Source organism: Corvus brachyrhynchos, unplaced genomic scaffold, assembly GCF_000691975.1.
Source record: "Corvus brachyrhynchos isolate BGI_N302 unplaced genomic scaffold, ASM69197v1 scaffold114, whole genome shotgun sequence".
NCBI classification, from domain to species: domain Eukaryota; kingdom Metazoa; phylum Chordata; class Aves; order Passeriformes; family Corvidae; genus Corvus; species Corvus brachyrhynchos.
The window spans coordinates 7,829,517-7,845,638 of NW_008238337.1; the positions used below are offsets into that span (position 1 = coordinate 7,829,517).

The 16,122-nt window shown below is 41.5% G+C and overlaps 1 protein-coding gene across 2 annotated transcripts in view; it reads left to right on the top strand.

Annotated features, from left to right (window-relative positions):
- Nucleotides 1-16,122, top strand: part of GNB1L (G protein subunit beta 1 like) — a 28,913-nt gene extending 12,791 nt beyond the window's left edge. For both annotated transcript variants that reach the window (XM_008634100.2, XM_017734957.1), the window contains exons 4-7: nucleotides 1,902-2,064; nucleotides 5,729-5,827; nucleotides 10,491-10,706; nucleotides 15,389-16,122. In XM_008634100.2, coding sequence (XP_008632322.2) covers nucleotides 1,902-2,064; nucleotides 5,729-5,827; nucleotides 10,491-10,706; nucleotides 15,389-15,655 — 745 coding nt within the window. In that variant the 3' untranslated portion in view covers nucleotides 15,656-16,122. The remainder of the gene's footprint in view (nucleotides 1-1,901; nucleotides 2,065-5,728; nucleotides 5,828-10,490; nucleotides 10,707-15,388) is intronic.

Consider the following 16,122-nt stretch of genomic DNA (forward strand, 5'->3'; position numbering starts at 1 on the left):
TTTCTCCAACACATATGGAAATGTACTGAAATACAAAAAGACAGAAAAAGTCTAGAATAAAGGTGGGGGGGGGAAGATACAATTAATTTCTTTATTATGTATCTTATGACATCATAACGACTTGGGATCTGTAGTGTCTTTATTACTACACTGAGAACAGTTTTTGGGTCAAGGAAATACACTTGGATTTGAAGTTGAAAAACTTTTCATAGCTGGTTCCTGGGGAAGATTGATATAAAGAATTTATAAGTAGAGGGGAGATGGGAGAAAAGGGAAGGAGGGAAGAGAAGAATCAGAGATGGAGAGTGGAAGACTGAGCAAGAATGCTGAGTTTCATGCTTTTGCTTTGTTGCAAAATATCTTCTGTTCTTGTTTAGCAAGGGAAGGTCAGGAAGATTTGTGTACTTTGGATTAGACAGGTGATCTAGAGTAGATGCCAAAGTGTCTGTATGATTAGGAGGTGTTCTGACATGTTTATCTAGAGAAGACATCTCATAATATACAGTGGAACTCATTAGCATTTATATTTCTTATCTGCTTAAGTACAATTATCAACACGCTTCCCCATAAAGTCATATTGAATGAGCATTGTTTGTATAATTATAGAGTTTTTCCGTACCTCTATTTTTGCTGTATAGTTCTAACAGTTCACACAGCAGTGCAATTTTAGGACGGCATTTACCTGTATTTTATATTTCTCTCTTGTAAAGCTAAATCACAACAATTTCTTGCAGTATCACATTGTTTGTATGCCCAGTGCTGTAAATGTTGTGTCAGTTTGTCACTCAGCTGAACAGAAGTGATGTTGAAGAAGTCCCAACAGTCTGTAGATTTACATCTCCTCTGTTTTGGTTTCATACTTCTATGAGGTGATACTGCTAATTAAGACATGGATAAGGGATTTTTGATGACTCCTCGCCCAGGTGATAACATGAAGACATATATCCTGTGCTGCTGTAGTTTATGGATTGGAAGCTTCTGCACAGTGCTACTTTGTCCCAGAGCCAGTGGGAACACATAAATCTGCAACAATTCCTTCTGTTTGTGGCTTCCTCACTCTGCCTGCCTGGGAGCAGCACAAAGCCTCCAGGATGGGGCTGTGCCGAGGAGTCTGTGGGAGCTGCACTTGTCCCTCGGATGCGGCCGCCGCTGCTCTCTGGCTTTGGATGTTTCAGCCACAGCATTTCCTTGAGCAATTGCTACCAGTCCCTCTCTGGTGTCTCCACACGTGCACAGTCCTAGGACCCTCTGTGCCCTGCCTGTGGCTGTGGGAAGTTGACCACTGAATAACTGTTGCTTTTTATTTATCTCTGATGAGGTCTTTGTTGTCTTGCTGTTCGTCTTTCAGCTGTCAATTCATGACATTTCCATTTCATTGCTAGGGTGAATGAGTGTTACATGTGTGAATCTTTGGATACCTTTGTTTCCTTTTAAATTAGATCTAATCAATGATAAAATGTAAGTATTTTTATTGTGTATATGTTCAAATGCTCATGAGACTTTATAAATATATTCACGCATGGTAAGTATTTTTATTGTGTATGCTCATGAGACTTTATAAATATATTCACGCATATAAATAGCACAACTCAGCCTGATCAAGTCTCTCTGCACAAGCAAACAGAAACTGTGAATGCAGTGTATCTGACTGGCTCCCAGGCCCTCTCCCCTCCCAGGGATGGTTGAACCTCTTGGCCAGTTCCACAGTCGGCAGAAGGGTGGTGGCCCTGGGGACACTGAGCTCCCCCACGCTTCATGAAACACACAATTAACACCCCCACAGAAGCTGTTGGAAGTTTGGTCCATTATTGCCTGTGAAGGACCTAGTTCGAGTTACTGCCCTGCAGGCAGCCAGGCTTCTTCAGACTGCAGCTCACGGATAACTTGTTTTACTGTAACAGTCAGGGGCGCGACCAGAGGATCTGCTTGTGGGATTTAGCAGAGGGACGGACGTCAGTGACGGATTCTGTCTTCACCGAGCATGTGGGATTCTGCAGATGCTCTCTGTTAAAGGTGGCACAGGGACGCTGGCTAATGGCCATGGCAGCCAGAAGCCTGGAGGAGGTAGGAAGTGTCTCTTTCTCTGTGCTCGAGAGGTTGCTTTTGGTACTGAAATGACATCATTCAGGAGGGGAAACATAAGTGCTGTTGAATTCTCTGCTCAAGAGCAGGCAGCACAAGAAGGGCGTTTTAATCACTAATTTTACTGCCACAAGGATGACTAAATTATATAATTCATGCTTTAATAACAAGGATACCAGCCCAAGATTTGTCTGGCATTTAAGCATTTGCAGATGCTGCTGATCTTTACATGTAGGAGTTTTGAAAACTCTTCAGGTGCTGCTGAATACTGGAAACGAGTCCTTCTGGGGAACTAATGGTCAGCAGTTCTGTCCTCAGGTGGAGGTGCTTATCTTCCACCTGAAGCTGAACTGTGTTTGACAGAAGAGGGGAGGTGCAGGTGATTTGTAATGCAATATGTGGTCTTTCACTCCAGGCTAATTCTTTACCTGAAACTGGGGCTGGAAATAGTTGAATTACTATTAACAGCCAGAGGTTTGCTCCATGTGATATAATTGCAGGGTCCATTTCAGTTCCTACTGGGTAAGTCCACATCTAATACCACTATCACAGCACTCACTGACAGCTTTGTTTGCAATGTCCACTTCTGCTTTGTAGAAATTACAGTTTTGTTTTCTACAAGGGACTGTTTGAGGACATCACACAAAAATAATATCAAATACTTGACATCAAAATACCAAAATTATGAAAGAAGAAAAAAGTGGCATAAATATGTAAAGAAATATTGTAGCTAAGTGCAAATTGCTGATGAGCATAAAAGTTCACGTGCTTTTCTGGACTAGAGGTTGTGTGCCTTGAAACTGAAAGTTGCATATTTTATACATGAAGTATTAAGGACCTGTATTGTGAACTTTTTATTATACAGAAGTTAAGCACCTATTTAGGTACTTGGTTGACTCACAGGCAGAATGTCCAGCCTTTTACAGAACTAGATATACCTGCAGACACAGCCACAGCACCAGTAAATAAAACCATTCTAAGTCCCATACCTTGTTCTGATCAAACGAAGAACTCCCTCCATTTTACAGCAGTGCTCAATAATACTTAAGTTAAACAAAATTGACAAGTGCATTCTTGTGTCAGCCAGAGAAGTCCCGGTAATGAAGAATTAAATAAGCATCTGACCCAAATAGAAGACGTTTACCCTGGTGTGGCTTACAACTCATCTCTGTTTTATTCTCATTTCTTAGCTTGGGCCCTGCAAGAGGAGAATGTTTTGCTGTCTCCTGAGGTAGAAGAGTTCCACTCTGTGTGTGAACCTTTGCATTAGAACTGTGTCATGTTTCAATAAATTCACATAAGCTCCCATAATATATAGTGCTTCCAAATAGGCAGCACTGTGTGAGACACAGTACATTTGCAGCTTATGATTAAAATTAAGACTTAATAAGTGTTTATGCTTGGCTGGTGTCCAAAAAAAGAGTAATTTTGTCTTAAAGCAGGTTCAGTCCATAAATAATGAGATCTGAACAGGCATTTATTTGTTCATGATTGCATTTAAATCACCAATTATGAGTTACATGCACTTTTCTTGCCAGTTTGCCAGAAACATGTTAAAAGCTTTATTAATGTGAAAAAGAAAAAGGGTGTGTTTCCTTGTGGCCAGTTTTAGCCACCCAGGAACACTATTAACCTCAGGCAAAGGCAAATCTTTCTCCTATTAAGCAAAACCAATATAAACACGGAACTTCAAGTTTTAGGTTACAGTTGTCAAAATATGTGAAGTAGTATTTATTTCTAAGGCTCAGTTGCCTTCAGTGCAGACAGTCTCTGGAACTGTCAATCCAGCTCAGGCAGCAGCTCATGTCTGCCTGCCTTCTGCACAAAGCTTTTCTCATTGTTTTTCTTTGGCCTTTGCAAGCCCAACTGTAGCCCTTGTACCAGTTCATCTGTTTTTAGTCATGGTAAAGCAAAGATGGTTTGGTTTTCTTTTAACCTGCAGAAGTGCATTTATCACAGCACACTTAACCTCCTTTATTACATAAAAGTTGCAGTTTTGGTCTTGCCTAGGAGGCAGTGCCCTTTGGAGAGACAGTGATGAAAGAGGCAAGATGAGAGCAGGTCATCTTCATATTTATAGCCCGTTTCCTGCCACAGCTAACTTGGTTTTTATGTTGATAGCAAGAAAGTTGACGAGAGAAAAGCATCTTTTGTTAAGAGTGGAGCTCCAAAGAACCAGAATTCCCAGATGATCAAACTTTGGTCTGTTCCCAGGTTTGGTCTGCAGACTGGATGGCTCTTGGCTGTAGTCAGTATTCCTCAAATCTGGAAAACAGTTTCCTGCTCTATTGCTCAGTGGCTTTCAAAAGCATTGTGTGTTGTGTGCAGTACACTGTACTCGCAGTCCTAGAGTGCAGCTGGCTTTTGGCAGGCTGGCTGACAGCCTCTAGAAATAGGAAGATGTTCTGGCAAGCTTTGAACTAAAGGTACGGGATTGGAAAGCCATCGCAGCTGCCGTGGCTTGATTGATGGCTCCCAGAGGAGCCGTATTTGTGTAATACCTCATCTCAGATGCTTAAGGAAATTCACACAACTGGGCTGTCCAACAGCACTGTTGGGCTCTTGCACATTCTGGAAGAGCCTACAGTGGCTGGTGATGCTGGATTTATCAAATATTTCAAGTCATTTAATTTTACTACATAATGCAAACCATTGTTTATTTAATTAGAAGAAAAGATCACCTTGGTGATTAAGTATGCATGTGAGAAAGTGATGATCCTGGCAGCAGGTTTTTGATACCCAAGAGCTTCTGTTTCTCCAGAGTTCCAGGCTTGAGAACCAGCCCAGAGTTGAGGCACTGCTGTGTCAATCAAGAGTCTCAAAATCTTCCAGTGCCAAACTAAAAAGGCAGACTCCCCTGATCTTGCCTGCCATCATCCTGAGCTGGAAATGAGCTACTTCCTTGGCAGAGGAACAACTTGCCCAGTGTTTAAAAAAAAAAAAAAGAAAGAAATCAAAACCACCCAAACCAGGTCTGTGATTCATTACCATTGGTGCAAGCAACAATGGAAGCTGCTCTGTAGAGAGAACAGGTGTTTAACACAGCATTGTCTGACCCTGCTCAGACAACACTGCATTAAAAATACCTGAGTGCAGACACTGCTACAACCAGCCTTAGCTGCTAATTCTGGGTTACAATTTGTTAGTGCAGTCAGCAGTAAAGAAAAAATCCCCTTTGCATGTATACACTGCCTGTGTTTCCATGCAAGCTCTGTGTTACCGTAACAGCTCAGAGGAGAGAATGCAAGTATCCACAGGTGAATACAGCCAAAAAATTAGCAACAGAGATGGAAAAAGGGGAAAGAAAGCAGGGTGTGTGTTCAGATTAAGCAGTCTGCAGTATTATCTGTTGTGTGCACAGTGTCATCCACTGTTTGGAAAGTAGGCTGTAATTAAAGAGAAGAGTGGAAGAAGAGGATGTGTTCACTCTAGCAGTTGTGTCTGGTCTTCCCTAAAACAATGCACTTCTTTAGCTAGCTGTAGATTCCCCTTAAAGCTCCAACTTAGCATGCATTCCTCACTTTCCTCCGGACAGTTTTTACTGGAAGAGCTTATACTAACCTTAATCACCTTAAAAGACTTGTGTTTTTAACAGCAGAATTTTCACCTGGAGCCTGACCAACTCCTGTTGTTTTCCTGATGTCAGGTTCAGATTTTGGAGCTGCCATCCAAGACGTCAGTCTGTACCTTGAAGCCAGAGGTGGGTGCCAAGCTGGGCATGCCCATGTGTCTGAAGTTATGGCAGGTAAGGCAAGAGTGCCTGCTAATTGTGAAATGTTTTCCCTGTGATTCATTTTATATGAAGCACATGAATCTTTCTTCACTTGGATTTTGATTTATTATCAAACCAATCAAGTAATTATACTATTAAAGGGGGGAAAGATTTGTGAACATCCTTAATGTAACTTTCAGAGCTTTCCAAGCTTTAATGGAAGATTTGCAAATGCTCAAGGAAAGCTTTGTATCCTTAGGATAGATACAGTTTTTGCATCAATCAAGAGGAAAATGAGTGACTTACCAAAGCCAGTTGTTTGATACGGTTTCTCACTGCATTAAGAATGATGATAAATAATTGGGTTGCTTAAAAACAGTGGTTTTAATGGCAGGTTCCATTCACTTCAGTGCCCTCAGGATGAGGAAACACTCTGAACATTTGTATTCCAGATATACAATAGGAACAAAATATTTATGGTGGTACTGACTTTGGACAAAAAGGTAAATAAAAGTAGTTAGTGAAAAAACCTCACATTTGCAAAATATTTAGCAGATGTTTATGGGCTGCCAGTAGTGAACACAAGTAATACAAAAAGGTGGCAGTAGAGGGAGGAAGGAGTTCAGATGATTGGCTTGAAATCTCCAGAGAATTGGTGGCAAAGCTGATTCCCATGTAACCCCCTCACAACACACTGCTACAGGTCTACAGGACCATCTGAGCTGATGCCAGGTGTGTAATTCCTACAGGCTCATTGGAACATTTGTGTTGGTTTCGGCTGAAAACATTATCAATTGAAGTTTGAGGCCTCGGTGTCTTCACCCGAGATCCTGAACCAACTGAAGTCTAGAGGAATTCAGTTGCTGACTTCAGATAAAAGCAAGAGAGGCCATAGTTCAAGTTCCATGCTGTAATTAAAAAGTAGGAAAAAAAAATAAATAGGCTGATTAGGCTTTTGTTAAACAAAGTTTCTCCTAAAAATGCAATCAGTGTTCAGTGCTTGATGAAGTGAATGGGTCTTTCTGTCTCCTTGACATTTTTTAATAGATGGAGATAACTGGAAATGTTCAGTGTTGAAAATTTTTCTTGCCTGTATAAGAAGTTCTCTGTCTTGCCATATTTTCTACATGGATTAATATTGCTATTCCTCTAGGAAGCAGAGCAGGTGCAGTGTCTTAATTTTATATAGTTTTTAATTTTGTTGCCAGTGGGGATAAAGCAGAGGACTGGGAACTGGGAGAGGTAAATTATTCCGTGCAAATTCTGACTTTGGAAACTCACCATAACTTCCTAGACTGCACCAGGCAAGTATAGATAATCCCTTAGAGTCTCACAGCTGTATTTGCTCTTTTACAAATGTGTGCAACTTGGTTTAAAGGCACGGGGAAGAAGATACCCTTAAGGGAAATAATTGCATGTGGTGTACCAAAGTGATGCTCTGCATTCTGTTCTGTGGTTGCACTGGAAGTGGCTCGCTGAGTAACCCTGTAACCATAAACCAGAACACGAGCTCACCCAGCTGCAGCCCTTCCTGAACAGAGGCCATCCAGGATTTCTTTGTACACCACTGTGTTGGGCAATACAGGCATACCCAGGAGATGAACACTCCCAGCCCAGCGCTCAGGGGTTGCCTAAGAGACTATTTGATGTTGCTTATGGCACAGTAAATTAACAAGTTGAAACAAGCTGACAGGGAGAGCCCCATAAAGGTCTGAAGGAAGAGTGCTCGGGGTGGTTGTCCAAGAGTTTGGGGGCTGCAGCCAGGTACCATCATATTTTTCTGCAATTCAAGGAAACAACAAACCTCCCCAGCAGCAATGTGAATGAGAAACGTTACTGTAGAGCAGAAGGCAACTGAGATTAGGCTTGTAGATTAAGCCTCACTGGCTTCTCCTAAGCAGTCAAAAAGCTTGCAGCTATTTATTTTGTTCTTTTGAGCACTTTCCCCCCTTATTTTTCTAGGTCTATCCTTAAAGATATTAGTTCATTCAATTTCTTTTGAAGATTCATGTTCTTAAATACATTGTCTCTTCAGTTTCACACCTTCCTGCTATTACTAATTGGGTGGAGTAGGATTTGTAGGAGTAAGGATAGTCTTCCCTTAAATTTTTTGCACTCCTTGGGGAAGGCATCATATTGCATAATGGTGCAAACAAAATAATTCAACAAGAATAATACATGTCGAAACTGGAAATGCCGAGTTACTACTTTATATAAACTATTGCAATTATTCCTGTTGAGTTGACAGGAGATCACCTTTTCTTCCTTCCTTGACAGTTATCCAAATGCAACAACAAAATGTTCTGCTTAGGAAGAGCAATGATTTATAATTTCATTTTTTTACTGAAACAGAACGTGCATGGTGAGACTTCTCTCCAACAGTGTCTGTTACTGGGAATTGAAATAAATAGGCCGTTGTGAAGCACTGCTTGGTGAGTCCAGGCTCAGACCAAGAGCTCCACTGATCTTTCAATAGCTTTTATTGTTTTAGTTCATGTACCCCTTGAAATATTACACTTCATATAGTTAGGAAAGTCAGGAAGAAGTAGTGTGGAAGACCTACATTTCATAGGAAACAGTACTTGGATTTTAAAATAGACCAGTCTTAGATCTCACTTGCAAATTACTGTTTTTCAAATCTGAAGTGTGATACCCACAGCACATAAAAAGAAAAGGTTTTGCTTGGTATTCCCAAAATGCCGAGCACTCACCTGTCTCTGCTGTCAGCATAAGGGTGAGGAGCTCCTTTGGAAGCCACCATCCCACTTGGAGTAGGGAGAGGAGCTGATGTGTTTCACTGCCTGATGACAGCTACCTTCTGTAAGCCCCCGGCTCTGAGGGAGTCTTCTGCTCACAGAAGAGCAGCACAAATAATTGTGGAGATTTTTTATGCTCAAACTGGGGGCTTTTTTTAAACTTAAAAGTAGCTATGAAATACTTCGTTTTACTTTGAAGGTCTTGCCCTTTATTAAATACAAATAAAATCTGGAATGTTCATTTTATTCAGATTTTTTAAAAACTTTTTTGATATCTGGTATCAAAAACCAGATATTCTGTATCCAAAATACCTGGTGAGTTAACATTAATTCACATTTATCTGACATATATTCATTGCTCTGATGTTATATTATTTCAGCAAATCAAGAATTTGACAGAAAAATTGTTCATAGTTCTGGGCACTAAGAGAGACCTGCTTTGTGGGCCTTTCTAGCCAGAGCATGCCTCCACCTTTTCAAAGGAAAAAGGATCTTAAAGGAAGGAAGGAGGCTCCTTCAAGATCCCCGGTGTGGACAGACCTGTTCAGAAGGATGATGTAGGGGGTTTCCTACATTTACAAGGATTTCCCCTTGGTTTCCTTCTTTTAAGGAGAGGTGTTGTTCCATGCCCAGGGAACTCCATTCCTCATTCAAACACTTCTCTAGGCACAGTAAGGCCAAGGAAGCACATGAGGCTGGTACTCAGCAGTCGTTTTAGACCACCCATCTCTTGTTAGTTTAACTCCCCCCAGAACATAGAACAACCAGTGGGAGAACAGTCTGGACCATTAATAGAGGCAGTGAGCCTTTGGCCACTACAGGTTTGTATCATGACATTGACAGCCAGCGGGTTTGACCTCATTCAATAATGTGATACTGGTAAAAATTAATTCTTTATGTCCTTTACCTTTATTTTAATTGAATACTGACCAAACAAGTCCTGGAGGAGCAGACAGTGTTTGGAAAGGTCTGAATACCCTGTTGGATACATTTCTTAGATGTGCCTACATGAGGTGGTAATAATCCCAATGTCTATTTTGATATTTCTTCTCCTATTAAAGAAATAACTGGCATTAACAGATGCCTCTTTTTTAGTTGCTTTTCATTAGGGATTTGCATCTTCACTCTCGTAACCAGTTACTGCTTACAGAATCATTAGTCTTTTGGCTGGAGCAATGATGAATATTTTCCTTAAGTGTGACATGTAATCCAGTAATGTTCCCTTCTTTGAGTTATTTCAGAGGCTTAAATAAATTAGGTGTCTGCCCAGGGTGCCCTGCCCTTTGGCCTGTGACATCATTAATCAAAATAGCTTTCAATTGGTTACAGTGGACTCGGGTGCCCATTAACCCCTTGGTGACTGACCCAGAGATTCCTGAAAACTTTGAGCACTGTGGAGCACCTGGGCACACGATCCCTCTGTGCAGCCCTGCACTTGGCAGTGTGGAACTGGAACCCCTAAGCAGGGCACTTCTCAATGCTCATACAGGGTTGTATTGCTTGAGAGTAACTCACCTGCTCTGTGGAATTTTTTTTAAGAAGTGCAAACAAAGTTCAGACCATGAAATAAAGCTCCTGAAAATTTCAGGCAGGCTGTTTTCAGGTGTTAGAGAGGGCAATAGTTTGGATTTTCAGACAGAAATTTTCTCTCTCTGTATGTATATATATGTGTGTGTATGTTAAATATATATAATATATATAAAATTTAGAATTTGATATGTAGATACAATGCTGTAGTAATGTTTAGTAATTTAGTAATGCTTTCTGTAAGTGGATGGAATATCAAAATTTGACATCCAGACTTCTAAATTTTTTTTCACTTCTACACCAGTCAGCATTTTAATTAATTCTCTTGGTGCTTGGACTAAAACCTACACAGGGATGGTAATTTTCCTAACAGACTATTTACTTCTCAAACAATTTTATTTTTCCTTAATCAGCTCAACTGTGATTCACAACCTGTGCTTCTGGCTGGCTATGAAGATGGATCAGTTGTCCTCTGGAATGTATCAATGGGAAAAGTGTTGAGCCAACTGATTTGCCACCAGGAGCCAGTGATGAGCCTTGACTTTGATGCGGAGAAGGCCAAGGGGATCTCGGGCTCATCTGAAAAGGTGCTTAGCATCTGGAGCCTCAATGAGCAACAGAACCTCCAGGTCAGGATCACTGGCCCTCTAGTGTCATTTATCCCACTTTGCACTAACAGTTTGATAGACTAAAAAAATATTTAGTCATGAAGAGGAGTTGTTGCAGATCTCTAGCTAATTAATCACAGACTGGTTAGAATGTCTGTGCTATGTGACTAGACTTAGCAAAAGATGGTATTTTAAAAAAAAAGAAAAAAACCCCTCTCTCACATGTTTCTGGTTTTACCAAAGTTGCAACAGGCACACAGGCCTAGCATTACTCAAGCCATTGCCTCTGTATCTTCATTTATCACATTAGTAGTATCCAGCCCTCGGAATGTCCTAAACATTATAAATGAGTTATAAAAATGAGAAACAAAGGATTGCTTTTCCAAAGGTTCTGCTTGAATGGCTATAGCAAGCTTTCCACTGTGGGAAAGACAGAAGTATTCCATTAAATACTTCACAAACAGAAAGAGTAGGAGTAGCCCAGCTAGCACCAAGAGAACATGAGGTTTAGGCACCCAGCTTCCTTTGGCACCTACAGAGCCCAGCGAGAGACACAAGATCAGGCAAATGGCTCCCCCAGTTTGTGTCTGAGCTGTGGTACCGTGAGTGGCTGGGTTAGAAGGAGGTCGTGTAATCCCCAGCTCAGGCTGTGCTAGGGAATGGCCATAAACACTGCTTTCATCTAGACAACTTCAGCAACAGTGCCAAGGCGTTAAGTACGATCTGGAAATGTAGGTGTGGAAATAAAGTGCAAAAAGGCTCATGAAAATTAAAATGGCCCATGCATAACATCTCCACTGCTGAGTGCTTTAACCTTTTTAAAGTGTCAGTTGCTCCATGAACAAGGGAGAGGGCCTGAACCAGCCCCTGTGTGCCCATGAGAGAAGCGAGCTGCTGGATACACCAGTTCATGGGAGAACAATAATTGCTGTTCCACCTTGCAGCTTTTATGGAGATTTTTTTTTTAAGTAGTAGAGCAAGTTAATGCTGTTTTCTGAATGATGCTAGAGGAAGAAAAGCACATGCTGGGACATCCAGTGGTGACTCGTCACCTGGGGGACACTGTAAATGTGTGGAATCTGTGAGGCATCACCACAGCACCTGCATTTCTGGGGTGGCAGGGCACTAAGTGTGTGTGGTGTAAACACATCCAGTGGAGGGGAAGCTTGGAGGACATGGCACTCAACGAGGAGGAGTCTGAACTTTAATAAGCAATACAACATGACCTGAAAGAGGCACTCCACACTCTGAACAAGTAGTGAAGGTGTTCTAAGCCACAAGTCTGACACACAGTTGTCATGGTTTGGGTTTGTTGGTTTTTGGTCATGTTTGCTCCCCCACTGCCCAGCCTCCCCCTGCTCCCCCATCTGCACCAGGTGTCCTTAACTCAGGGAATTGGAAGGAAGGTGAGCAATCCCAGTAGGAAACTTGGTATTGAGACTCTTTCTCTTAGGTCAAGGTGACAGAAATCTGACATCATGACAGGCTTCTTAAATTTTCAAATACTCTGGTGGTGGAGAGAAAGTTGTTCTTTCATTAATTAAAGCAAAACTTGTTTGCCTAAGTTCAAAGAAAATATTGTTCTTTTTACTTATTTACTTATTTAAAAGCACATTTTACTTATGAGTTAACCGTATGCAGGGCTACAGGCACAACTCGTGGGAAAAACAGTTGTTCACCTGAAATATTCCAAGTATTGTTTTTCACAAGGTGTTCCCATTCCCAGGGGATGTAGGATTTGCACCTCACCTTCAGCACCTCACACTGAGAGATAGAAAGTTTCCTCAGAAGAAATTTAAATGCCAAATATTATAAGCTACAAGCAATGTTCCTGTGCTTCATGGGAGCATGAATGCCCTAAAAAAATGCATCTTTCATATGAGCACTAGAGATTGTCAAGGACATAGATTAAGTTTTTTTCCACTATTGCATTAATAATATAAACCAGATGGGGATTTTTTTTCCCCTGACATTCCAGGTACCTGAGGTAATGGTAGACGTTGGAAAGCCACTCAGTGGCACATTATTTTTATTCGAAAAGGTTTTAATAAGTAACCGTGGTGCGCAGCTATCTGCCGTTGGAGAGGGAATGACGCAATGATGGTACTGCAGCTCTGTTTTAAGTGGCAGTGTTCCAGTGTGTCAATGAATAGATGATGAAGGTAACTGCAGAGTTTATTGCTATGGGGAAAGTTTGGTGTATTGTCTTCTACAGGAAAGTTGCTGAAATCATCACTGTCAGCAAATGATGGGATTGGTTATGAGCCTTCTGATTTAGATGAGATAGTGTAATTATGTGATGATGTTTGTGGTAGAATGTAGGAGGTAAACAGCTTCTGCAGGTGAATAAACAAAGTAGAACTAAGAAATCTCATAACCACAGAAGCTTCTTTATATATGACAAGAGAAAAAATCCTATAAGCTGTAATGTAATTTTTGTTGGTTCAGTTGCTGAGATGTTTACCCCAAATGCTGAAGCTTAGTCTACTGCTATTTTGGCTATTTTCCTAATAAACAGAGGGCTTAAAAGACATGCTTTGGGTGTAGATGCACATGTCCTTGGTCATGACTGGCTGAAAGCAGCTCACCTGTTTTTACCTCTTTGTTTTCTTAATTACAAGCTGGTTTTCTGGTTAGGAAATTACGTTGCTATTTGACTGCTGTAGTTAGTGATTGACTGTAGTAAGTCCCAGGATGGCACAAACCCTGGCAGTAGGATTACACCTGGCTGCATATACCTTGAGCAAGTTTTCTCCTTTGTGTTGCGTTTCTCTCTCACTCTTGTATTTGCAGATCATGCACAAATGCCCACTGTTCCCTCATGTTCCATAGCCAAAAGGCATCACCATTACAGGCTTCCTTTTCAAGTTGTAGCTTGCTGAGGACATGCCATTTCTCCAGTTGCCCTGATTTTGCTGTATGGATCTTGCCCACATAATTGACAGTAATGATGGGAGCACCACGCCCAGGATTGGTTATAGCCATTAGCTAATAATCTCAGTTACAGAGTAAGGCCCAGCCTACATTTGCCAGGCTGGTGATGTAAGGAATAAATCCTCCCTTGCCAGGATATTTACACCAACAAAACTTCCACTGAGGCCATGCTGCGTTAGACCTACGCTGGGGAGTTTGGAACATATGTACTAACAAAAAGCACAGGTTTTACAGTAGCAGCCCCACAAAAAGGCCCCCATACAGCCTCCTATTTCTCATTAGGCTTGTGCAAAACTTGCTGTCCTCTGTTCTGTTGTAGACACAATCTTCAGGTCCTCTTTAAAAAAGAAATGTATAGAGCCTGTAAGAAGCATGGGAAGTTTCATTCAGCCTTTTGTCTTACCGAACCACACAGCTCCTGCTGTTTGAGTAGGTAGCTGGGCAGTTCTTACATAGTTGAAAAATAATTGCTTATGGCTTTGTGCCTGCAAGATTCCAATATGTGTTCAGCTGGATCTGAAACCAACCTTGACCAACATTCCTGGAATTTTCTACATCCAGAATAAAGGTTAAAATTATGTGCAATTAATATGTTTTTATAACCCTGTACTAGCTATGCATCATGGAATGTCCTTCAAGGAGGAAAGCTGCTCAGGTGTAATGTGCTTGTCAATCCCTTCCTGCCTCAGACAAACAGTAAACACCACACAGTGAATTAAAACAGGCACTGGATGATACTAAGCTTTGGTACAGGATAGCTACAGACTCAGGCTTAAGGAGATAGTGGCATTAATGTGTCATTTCCAATTGTACTTAAAAATAATAGCAGTTCAGGACCAGCTTTATAAGCCAAAGGTGTTTTCACCATTGTGACAGAAGCTGAGCTGTTCCACTACATACACACACACACACGTGTGCGTATTCTGCATGTGTTCGCTCATACAAGTTACCTGAGGTGAGAACAGCAAAGGTGTATTACTCTGAGCTTTGTGCTTCAAGAGAAGCTCGTGTCAGTGAAGCGAAAATGTTTCTTTCCAGGGGCTAAGTCCTGTGCAGCCCCAGTGCCTCCTGAAGGAAGCCAAATGCCTCCCAATTAAATTGTGCCCCTCAGAAACCTGTGCCCCAGTAGTCTCCAAACAGTAACAAAAGGCTTCCAAGACTGAAATCAGTAACTTGGCCATAATGCCTTCCTTGGATTTGGTGTAAATAGAAGTCTCTTGGGAAGGAGTACTAGAAATACAGATTTCCTGACCCTGTAACCCAATACCTGGAAGCATTCCTTTCTCAAGACTGAGGTAAATGCTACAACAGCTTATTGGGGGCTTTGTGAGGAGCCACAGTAGTAGAAGTGAGTAGCAGGTAACTTAAACACCAGCTCAGAAGGGTCTCAGCTTGGGAATATTGGAGAAGCAGGGAAAATATATGGCCTTAGCTTTGAACGTTGAGCTGGAAGAAAAGGACAAAGCTCTGCTCAAAACCTTGACTCAGAGCTTCACTTGTGACAGAATATATATAGCTTTAAATGCAAAATAAACTAAAAGCATACAAGGGATGGGTTTATTTTGTGAAAATTACTCTGAAGATGGGAGGCTCAAGGTGTTTTGTCTCTGTCTATCATTGTTCTCACTGTCCACCACATGGTGAAAAGCTCCACTCTCCACTCTCTCACACTGGTGTGTGGGGTGGGCACTACACCTGCTGAAGTCCCAAAAGATTCCTTTTTCTTCTGTTTTGAACAATTAGAGCTCATCTGTAACTTTTTCCCAAAGGTTTACAAAACACACAAACTTGTCAACGCTGGCATATCTGATATCACCATCCGTGCAGACAAGAAGATTTTGGCAACAGCAGGGTGGGATCATCGCATCAGGATCTTTGGCTGGAAAAAGCTGAAGCCCTTAGCAGTGCTGGACTATCACACAGCAACTGTCCACTGTGTGTCCTTCTCAGATCACAGCAACCCCCGGGAGAGACTGCTGGCAGCTGGCTCCAAAGATCAGCGCATCAGTGTCTGGTCCATATATGCTCAGACATGATACATTCTGCACTGCCATGGACTAGGAAAACAGGACTGGTGGAGCAATCCCTAACTCTGGAATTCAGACATGCATGTGGGGAAGTGGTAGAATCTGTCTCCAGGCTGAAGTGAAGAGTCCTAGGTTAATTCTTATGCTGCTTGTTTAAGCTGTAAGTTTTGTCTTCCAGAGGGGAAGGTAAATTTTTAAAATTCGTAACAAGCAGAACGAGGCCAGTCACAAACAAAGACCCAGAATAAGTCACTTTGGGTTCTGCTACAGGTTTTGCAACACCTTTCCTTTGGCAGGTTGCTGACATAACTTGTGCCAATATCTTTTGTAAAAAAGGACTGGAATCCCTCAAACTGCGGTGGGGGCAGAATATGTCTGTTTGTAACTAATTTCTGGATCCAAGAATCTGAATCAGTGTAAAATATCACTCTTTCTTGAAAATTTATACCCATTAAACTACCTCCAGTGGTTTCTCA